At 57.2% G+C, this 9,509-nt stretch overlaps 2 protein-coding genes across 3 annotated transcripts in view; both read right to left on the bottom strand.

The window, feature by feature from the left end:
- Positions 1 to 378, bottom strand: part of CTSH (cathepsin H) — an 8,117-nt gene extending 7,739 nt beyond the window's left edge. Inside the window, exon 1 of the mRNA XM_008638268.2 lies at positions 374 to 378. Within this exon, the coding sequence (XP_008636490.1) occupies positions 374 to 378 (5 nt within the window). The remainder of the gene's footprint in view (positions 1 to 373) is intronic.
- Positions 43 to 9,509, bottom strand: part of RASGRF1 (Ras protein specific guanine nucleotide releasing factor 1) — a 13,638-nt gene continuing 4,171 nt past the window's right edge. For both annotated transcript variants that reach the window (XM_017738386.1, XM_017738380.1), the window contains exons 7-19: positions 9,099 to 9,469; positions 8,657 to 8,782; positions 8,379 to 8,549; positions 7,931 to 8,043; positions 7,226 to 7,338; positions 6,594 to 6,654; positions 4,650 to 4,753; positions 4,200 to 4,284; positions 3,734 to 3,931; positions 2,714 to 2,793; positions 1,935 to 2,052; positions 1,592 to 1,660; positions 43 to 1,088 (exon numbers count right to left, since the gene is read on the bottom strand). In XM_017738386.1, the coding sequence (XP_017593875.1) occupies positions 996 to 1,088; positions 1,592 to 1,660; positions 1,935 to 2,052; positions 2,714 to 2,793; positions 3,734 to 3,931; positions 4,200 to 4,284; positions 4,650 to 4,753; positions 6,594 to 6,654; positions 7,226 to 7,338; positions 7,931 to 8,043; positions 8,379 to 8,549; positions 8,657 to 8,782; positions 9,099 to 9,469 (1,702 nt within the window). In that variant the 3' untranslated portion in view covers positions 43 to 995. The remainder of the gene's footprint in view (positions 1,089 to 1,591; positions 1,661 to 1,934; positions 2,053 to 2,713; positions 2,794 to 3,733; positions 3,932 to 4,199; positions 4,285 to 4,649; positions 4,754 to 6,593; positions 6,655 to 7,225; positions 7,339 to 7,930; positions 8,044 to 8,378; positions 8,550 to 8,656; positions 8,783 to 9,098; positions 9,470 to 9,509) is intronic.

Genomic DNA, 9,509 nt, shown 5'->3' with positions numbered 1-9,509 from the left:
GGTCCGGCGTTATCCCGCCCGTAAAACTATCACAAACCCCGGTTCACCCTGAGATAGAATAGATTTATTAGCAAGAGGTAATCAGGAAACATATATTTTTACAAAAAAAATGGAAATATTTTTCCCAAACAAGCTGTAAGTTGAAATAGTTTTAGGGTTTGAAAGAGAATTCCCATACCACGAGGTATTGCTTACAGCAAGTGTGTGAGTGGAGCATGCCTGCCACTGCCGGGGAACCGTGTCAGGGACTGTACAATGTAAAAAACCCAGGTACTATTCACAGAATAAGCACTACATTACTATATCCTGCTAGCGGGTGGTTAGCCAGGATTACAGTAGATGTAATAAAAACACTCGTCATCTCTAACTCTACGTCATGGTACTCAGAGTGGGCACAAGGGTACGGATCTACAGCATATCAACAGGAGCTGGATGCAGCGAGGAGAGGCAAGGGGATGCTTCCATCTTCCCAACTTCGGAGGGACCAGGGCAGCAGCCAGGGCCCCCCGTGCCTGGCCAGCACGAGGGTGGCACACACAGAGAGGTCAGCTCACACCGAGGGACAACCTTTAATGTGTTCCCTTCTCCCGCCTTACAGAGTTTGCTTTGGGATGTAACCGCCAGCACTGTCCGAGTGAGAGCTGCTCTGTGCTGCCCAGAGCCCCGTGGGGACGCAGGGCTTACCAGCCCCGTGGGGACACAGGGCTCACCTGCCCCACAGGGACACAGGGACTCACCTGCCCGACCACCAGCCCCCCCCAGGAGGAACAAATGACAAAAGTAACATCATCGAAAAGAACCCGGGACTCCAGCGAAGTGTCGATGCGTTAAACCTTAACCAGGGCGGGAAATCCTACGTGAGGTCTAGTGCGGCCTGGGGCGGGGGCGGATTGCTCAGAGAAGCACAGACGTGGGAGTCACTCCAGGGCGTCCATGGAACGAACGGGTATGTACAGTATGGTATAGCGAGTGTACACGGGCGGCCGCCGCCGCGCTCAGGAAGGCAGTTTGGGCTCTATTCGCAGAGAAGCTTCGTAAAGGGTTTCCTCATCCATCACAAATGACTGATCCAACAGGTACTGCGTCACCTGGGAAATGGAGCGGAGCCCTTAACGGGCTGGGAGAGCACAAACCCCTGAGAAGTGAAGCACCCAAACCCTAGTAAATGAGGCACCTGCTGCAGAGGTTGGCTGAGACCTTTCAGCTCATCACATGTTGGGGCCACCACGAGGCAGAGGCCAGCTGGTGCTGGCAGTGGGGGTGGCGGGACACACTCTGCTCCCTGGGGAGGGGGTGCTGCCCCTAAATAGCTGTTTCTTGGCGTGTCCAGGGTGCAACCCCCAGAGCCCTCTGAGCCTGGCCTGACGGCTGTCCTGTCCATCAAAGCTGCCCTCTGCAGCAAGTCCTCTGCTGCAACTGCCTGGGGGTCGACAGGGGAGTCTGTTGGAGCCCCCGCAGCCTACCTCCATCCCCTGTCCCCCCGCCAACACACTCCAGCATAGAGCTGCCTGGTACTGAAGGCTTAGATGCTGTGATGGAAGCGGGAGATGAGGAGCAGAGCATGCCTGCAGCTCTGGGGACAAGGCTGTACCTTCGGCTGGTGCTCGATCTTGTAGGAGGTTTGCTGGAACTGGCGGATCTCCCTTATGATGTGTGAGATCTGTTCAGGGATAAAGCACAGAAGGTGTTCATGGCTCAGCCATCAGCTGGGGAACCCATCCCAGTGCCTGGGAGGGCAGAAGCACCCAGCACAGCACAATGCAAAGGGCCTTTTTGTCTCTTCCAGACAGTAGGAACAACCCCAGGTGTGTGCAGGGGACACATGTGGCTGCCTGGTGCTGTGCAGGTGAAGGCTGAGGGGACACAGACCTGGCCACAACCACATCACCCCAGCCTGGCCCCGTACACCCATGCCAGTGGGCTGGAGCACTCACCATCCTCATTTTGGAGAAGTTCACCAGGCCATCCTCAGTGTAGTTCGGGGTGCCCTCCTCGATGAATGCCAGGTCAGTCAGGTACATGCCCAGGTAGGGGACACACGGAGGATCACAACTTCAGGAGTAAACCAGAAAGAAATGAGGGAGGAAAGTACCGTATTTTGGAGCTTGGGGCAGGATAGGGGAGAAGGGGGCAACTCCACAGTCAGCAGAACTGGAAGGATTCTCTCTAATATAGGAAGGCTCTCCCAGGGAAGGCTGCTGGTCTCCTGGGCCTCGTCCCCACCAGCTCAGCAGGACAAGCAAGACCTGTGGCTGTGCCCCTCATAAAGCCATGGGATGCAGGAGGTGAGCTGAGGGCAGCTTTTACAGAAGGTCAGGAAGACCTTTAGAAGCTTCCATGGGCAACATGGTCTAGTGGAAGGGGGCCCTGCCCAGAGAGGGGTACGAAACAAGATGAGATTTAAGGTCCCTTCCAACCCAAACCATTCTGGGATTTGAAGATTCTATGACAGTGATGGGGAAAATTTTTCTCTGGTGTCTGGCAGTGATTTTTCCCTTTGCAGTCCCTTTCATTCCCATCTTTCCACACGCTGCACAAAGGAGCAGCTCAGTCCTGGGGATCACTTTGCCAGCCACTGTGCTGGCTCAACAGGACACCCTTTAGTGCTGGCTCCAAATGATCCTGGGAGCAGACCTCCAGGTCCCCCCCTACTGCAGACCCCACAACAGCCAGCAGCAGCCACAGGAGAGGAGGAGAAGCACCATTCACTCACTTTTTCAGTGCCTCCCTCAGGTTCTTGAACCTGCCTTCTGATGACACCAGCTTCTGGAGCTTGTCAATCAGAGCCTTCGTCTGCAAGAAACCAAAGTGCTGCTCTGTGGGGGCCTGGAAGAACCCCCGCTCCCTGTGGCCAGAGGGTGAAGCCTGTGGAGCCACAGGGTCACTTCCTTCCTACCCTGCCCAGGGCACTTCACCCCATCAGCTGCTCCTACACTTCCACAGGTACAACTGTGCCCTGGCCATCACACCTGGCTACTGGTTAGCAGGCTGTGCACTCGCTTCCTCCCCCTGCTCCCACCTCTGCCCTCATCAGCACTTGTTTTCATTCACAGATTTATCATTTTATAGGAAAAAATGACTGCTCCTGGCTCACAGGAGCCCACAGTGGTGCTGGTTCAGCTGTGTCTGGCTCCACACCAGTAAGTGCCAGCTACTCCTGTACCGCATACCTCAAACAGCAATTCATTCTGCTCATCCATAACTGGTCTGAGGAGCCCAGAAAACCAGTTAAAGAGAGTCTCTCTGTGTGTGCAGGGGCTCTCTGGGAAAGGTTTAACTGCACGTCTGACTTGCAGGGTGGGGCCAGTCTCTTCTCACAGGTAACAAGTGACAAGGGGAAAGGAGTTGTGACAGGAGAGGTTTAGGCTGGATACAGGGAAAATTTCTTAATGGCTGTCCAGCCCTGGCACAGCTGCCAAGGAGGGATTTAACAGATATGTGGATGTGGCACTCGGGGACATGGGTTAGTGGTGGCCTTGGCAGTGCTGAGGGAACAGTTGGACTTGCATGGTCTCAGAGAGCTTTTCTAACCCAAAAAAATCCTGTGATTCCATGAATAAACGCAACTCCAAGGCAGGGTCTGGCTGCCCACACACCACCTCCCTCCTGAGAACAACCTGAAACACCTTTCTCTGTTTTCTAACTCTTTTTCGATGCCTGTCTCATCCTGCCCCAACACCATCCCACTCATCTCACCAAACCCCCCACCTCCCCAGGAGGGGGTCACCCCTACCTGCTTGGAGACCTTGAGCCAGGTTTTCTTGAGGCGGAAGATGGCACTGCGGTTGAGGGAGGAGGTGATCTCCAGCACAGCGTTGTAGTTGTGCAGGCAGCGGCAGATGTCAGCCACTGCCACCCACTTCTCGATGGCGCTGACCCGCGCGTTGATCTCCTCGTTCCGGATGATCTCCGACGCGATCAGGTTACTGACCTTGGGGAGACATGGCGCCCAGCCCGAGCCTTAGCATGATTTTGGGCACAGCTCTGTGTCCTCCAGCCTCACAGCAGTTTTCAGATTTCCCTGCGCTGCAGCAGCCCCAGAAGGAGCAACTGCACCAGGAGATGCTCCACCTGCACTGGGTCCCCGAGGCAGGTAAGGCCCGTGGGGCAGGTGACCCTCACACACCCCAGGCCCTGGGGCAGGGGGGCTGAGCTGCCTCCCCTGTGCCCATCCCCCTGTGCCCTGCGGCTGCACCTACATCATTGAAGTGCTTTGTATTCTTCATGATGTATGGAGTCCTCTCATTCTTCTCCAGCTTCATCCAGCCTTGCCCGAAGAACTCTCTGCAAACCACAGTGGCCAGGTCAACTCTTATTTCCCAATTTTATGGGATGCTCAAGCCCTGCAAGCTCCACTGCATCCACACAGGATGGAGATCCCAGGGTCTTTGCCCCCCACGCTTCTGGAAAGGGACCACATGGATGTGGTTGAAAATGTGATGGTTGTGGGAGGGTCTTCCTGAGCTGATTACCTTGGGGATGCCAGCAGAGAAGCCACAGGGTCAGGACTCAAATCTGCACTTGAGCCAAGTCTGGGCTACTGGCAAAGCCCAGGGAGGCTTTGCACTCTCTGGGGTCAGCCCAGCCAGGCTGCCTGTGAGCCTCTGGGTGACCAGAGCCACCTTTCCTGACCAATGGGGATCACTCACTCATATGGGATCTTCTTGAAGACCAGGTGATCCAGCAGTGTCAGCTGTTCTGCGATCTCCAGGGCTGAATGGTTTTCAAATGGTTCTGCTTTGACTCCCTCAGCCTGCAGGACAGAGGGACAATGGGGCTCACTAGGCAGGAGCACAGTGAGAACTTCCATGTGTCATGAACGCAAACCCAAAGCCAAGGTCGGGCTCCCAAGCCAAGGCTTTTCCCCAGCGGAGCCGGGGTATGCGGTGCTGTGCTGGTCCAGAAGCACCGCAGGCCACAACACGTCTGTGCCGAGCAGTGCCAGCTCCTCCCAGCCTTGCAAACCCCACGGATTTACTCACACAGCCTTTTGGCTGCTTAATTAACAAAGCACCCAGGGATCCCAGCGGGAGCACCACTGCCCCTGCCTGCCTGCTCCTGCCCAGTAGGGGCAAGATGGCTCTTCCAAGGGATTTCCAGAAAAGCAGGGGAACAGGGATAACCCCTGTCCCCAGTGCCTGGCTCTGGCCAAGCAGCACTCGCAGACACGGGTGGGGCTCAGGGTGCCCCCCACATGGAGCCACCCTGGGGGTGACAGCCAAAGCCTGAGGTCCAGACCTGCGTGGAGTCACTGACTGGTGACTGTCCTCAAACTAATCACAAAGACATCACTGAGACCCGATCCTCAGTCACAGCTCAGGCCAGCACCCAACATGCCCCCACAACCACCCCCACACAACAGCACTAGGACGAGGCTGGTGCCACTCCCTGCAGCACTTCCATCCCTGCTGCCTTCAGGGAAAAGATCAGCCACCAAAAAAAAACAAACCCCACAGACATCCCGCCCAAATAAACCCCAAACAGCCCTGATGACACAGAAGAACCCCCCAAGGTCAACACACACACGCACACAAGGGCCCAGCACGAGGCAACAGCGCATTGCACAATCTCTGGGGACAGGGGTTGTGAAAGCTGTGGCAAACAAATACCAGCCAGGTTCCTCCACAGCTCCAGGGCCCCTGGAGAGGCTGCAGGGGCACTTGGGGGTGCAGCTGAGGGGCACACCCCACCAGAGCCCAGGGGGGCAGGTGGTACCGGTGGCACCTGCGCAGGGCAGGGGGCTGCAGGCACCCCAGAGGTACCTGCTGAGGGTCAGCACAACACACACCCTCTGCTCATGGTGTGCTCCCCAAAACCCAGGGCACCCTCCCGTTTCCACCATGCCTTTGACTGCAGATCGCTGCCGCTCAGCCTGAGGAGCAGAGCGAAGCCCCCAGGGCTTGTTTGTTCTCTCCTCTTCAGAGGAAGTTCCCAGAACACACAGTTATGGGCAACAGCTCAAACAAAGCCCAGGAGGGGCTGGCCCCCCCGCCCCCAAAGCCACCGGCAGAGCCAGGGGACAGAATCTTGTGTGTTTCGGGTGCACCAGGCCAGCTTCAAGTGGCTCTTGTGTTCTTCTGGGAACAGATTTGGTTGGGGTTTTTTTCAATGCAGAAAGGTAGGAAGTGCTCTGCAGCCACCCTGGGGGTTCTAAATCCATGGCACATTCCCAGGGCTCTCCTCCCGGGAAGCAGCACTGATGGCTGAGCCAGAGCCCATCACTTGGAACTGGAGCAGGTTTGGGGACATAGAGGACACGATGGGAACCCCCGGGGCTTTCCCATATGCCTCCAGCAGGCAGAGGCAGCAGCAGGCAGGTGTCTCCGTGCCCTCTCCAGCCATTCTACTGACTGCAGGGGGAATAATGTGCCTGTGGGCTGGTTAGTGTTGCCTCTGCCTGTAACAGATCCAGCTGTGCTCACAGCTGGCCCCTCTCCAGAAAGCCTTTCCCTGCTTTGCAGCTGCAGCCTGACACGGGGCTTGGAGACTCACTCTTCCGCAAGCTGGGTGTGCCGGAGCATCAGGACCTTTGGCTGTTCCCCTTCCACCACCCCAAGCCACCAGGGGCAGGGAGGGAGGAAAGGACTATTTACCATCTGCACAACCTCCTCCAGGGTTATCTGGTTGTCTCCTGGATCCTCCTGCGTCAAGGTCCTATGGCATGGAAAGAAAGGATTACTGCAGCTGGGAAACCACCAGACCCACACAGCTCCAACAGGGCAGCATGGCTCCAAGGACTTGCATGGATCAAACACTTGGCCTGTGTTTCATGAGAACCCTTCGGTCCCATTTCTCATTTTAAAGAGAAAAACACTCCTTAGCCAAGGCCACGTGGTCCCACGTGTCAGCCCTGCTGCAAGATGAGTGCCCTGCCCTCAGCATGGGGTGGGCACACACTGAGTGCCAGAGCCGCCCTGCTCAGCACAGCCCCTGACCACGGTGTCACACCAGCACCCAACAGCAGCAAGGGCCACGCACCCACTGGGTTCAACACTGAACCTCGGCCACGCACCAAGGGGGTCATGGTCACACCCACCACGTCCTGATGGCTGAATGCATCCAGCACCACCCATCCACCTCCTCATCTTCCTCCATGGCACCTCCCAAGCCCCTGGCACAGTCCCTCCTGGAGCCCTCATGCCTGCTGTGATCCCAGGTGAGAGCAGAAACAGCCAGCAGCTGGCACAGTGTCAGGAAAAGCCACCGCCTGCTCACAGCCGTTCACCTTATGATGTTGGCAGCCGCTTTCCTCTCCTGGGTCAGGAGCTCGGGGTCATGGATGACCTCCTCCAGGAAGCCGATCACCCGGAACTTCAGCTCCTCATTGGTCTCAAAGTCCTGCCAAAGCCGACACAGCCATGGAATTACTATGCTGGGAGTGACATTGATCCCAGCAGGACTGCTCCTGTCACCCAGCTGGGACAGGGACTGCCTCTTCCTGGAAAAATCCCAGCACAGGAAGGCACCAGGCTCACTCAGTTCCATTGCATCGGCATCACCAGGCCTGGGAGAGCTGCGTGACTTCCCAGTGACAACCAGTACAGCACCGCTCCCACTGCCCCCAGTCACCAGTGCAGGGAGGGACAGGACAGCAGGGAAATCTCCCAGTGCCCGAGCCCTGACCCCATCCTGAGCATCCCAACTGGCACCAAACCCAGAGACTCCCCTTCCTCTGCACCCAGCTGGGGGGTGATGGCAGATCCAGCTCCCCTCCTCTGCACTCCAACTGTGCCAACACTGGGAGGTGACCCCTGTTCCCCTGCTGGGGGATCCCAGCTGCTCGCTCCTCGCCATCTACACTCCTTTGCTTCATTAAAACCTCAGTGCCAAATTGCCTTCTCAGCTGAACCTTGGCTGAGCTACCCAGCATGCAGCTGAATTCCTGGTGGCAGGGTGGGAGGTAAAGAGGGAAGGAGCCCCCACCACCCACCTGTGAGTGTTTGGACACCCAGTGCCGCAGCACATTGAGGACACGGTTGGTGGCCGCTCTCCGGATCACGAACTCCTTGTCTCCGTTCCGCTGGTCCGTCGGGAAGCCTGAAACTGCCAGTGAGCCCTTAGCACAGCACAGCTCCCTGAGGAAGCACTCACAGCTGCTGTAGGGCTGCCGAAGGAGCACCCCCCTTCCTGAGCACCCCTGAGCTGCTGCATCAGGAGGCAGTGGGACACCTGGGGCCACCTGTAACCTGCACATCCCTTGGGCAGCACCATGCCCAGACTCCCGGGACATGGCCTGGAGCAGGCACTGAGCTCTGGGGGCTCTGGGGGCTCTGGGCACCCCCAACAGGGCTCTTCCTGGCCACAGTGCGCCTGGAGGGAAACGCATCTGGGAATGGTGGAAATGGGCAGCCCAAACGCACTCCCTCGGGGGCAGGTACCTGCACTGGCGAGGGACATCCTGCGGTATTTCTCCTTGGTGGGAGTCCCCTCGTTGGCCCCCGCCGTGGCGATGGCGAAGGCGGAGGTAGCGGACAGGGCGCTGCGGGTGCTGTCCAGGTCCCGGCAGGACGTCATGACCACGCCGTTGTTGTAGGAAAACAGTGAGAAATCTGCGGGAGAAGAAATCCAACAGCCTTGTGGGCACCACTGCTCCCCACATGTGCCAGCCCCCCACCACACAGGCACCCCCAGACCTGGACCTTGGCTCACTCATTACCTGATGAATTTTTGCACTTGATGGACTTGGGAGTTGTTGGAGATTTCGTTGGGGAAGTTTCAGCTTCTGCTTCATCGCTGTGGTTGGGATCCGTGTCCGACTCTTCCCTGACAGACACCTCTGAGCCTGGGGGGAACAGGGAACCCCTTTACACCCACTGCACACAAATACAGCCACGTTTTAGTTCTTCCCAATTTTCCTGAAGTCTAACCCATTCCAGCTTTGGATGCGGCCACCATGTATAGAAAAGGTACAGAGTTCTGCCGTTTCTGTGGGATATTTTGGAACAGGTTTTTTGTTTGAGGTGGGGGAATTTGGGTGGTTTTTTTGCTCTTGTTATTAAAAGTTACTGAGGTTTCAGGAGGCAGGAGCTCTCTGTGCGTGCACCTAAACTGGCCCCTCTGCGCCAGAGCCCCCCATCCCCAAACCCGCAGGGACTCACTTTGCTTGCCTGGCAGCGACTCCTCTTGCTTTTCTGAGGTCGCTTCTCCTTCATCAGGGATTTTATTGGGATAGCTACTGGACACGTACAGCTTGTTGATGTCCAGAGTGGTCTTGCTGAAGGGGGCCATGGAGGAGTACACACCGGCGTAGCCATTGGAGGAGCAGCTCAGCGCCGCCAGGTCCAGCGCCTTCCCCCCCGTGATGATGGGGATGTTGAGGGACAGCTTCCTCCGGCGGCTGGGGGATGAGGACTTGGTGATGGAGAGTGGCGGCGGTGACGAGAACTTGCGGTTGGCTCTGGGGGACTTGGGAGGCTCCCCATAGAGCAGCTTGTTGTTCTGGCTGTTTGCAAACAGGAGCTCCAGGGACCTTGGAGAGACAGGGAGAGGCTGAGCTGGCACTTTCCCTA

This window comes from Corvus brachyrhynchos, unplaced genomic scaffold, assembly GCF_000691975.1.
Source record: "Corvus brachyrhynchos isolate BGI_N302 unplaced genomic scaffold, ASM69197v1 scaffold200, whole genome shotgun sequence".
NCBI classification, from domain to species: domain Eukaryota; kingdom Metazoa; phylum Chordata; class Aves; order Passeriformes; family Corvidae; genus Corvus; species Corvus brachyrhynchos.
The sequence above is the reverse complement of the archived record's forward strand: the minus strand, read 5'-3'. Positions and strand labels throughout refer to the sequence as shown.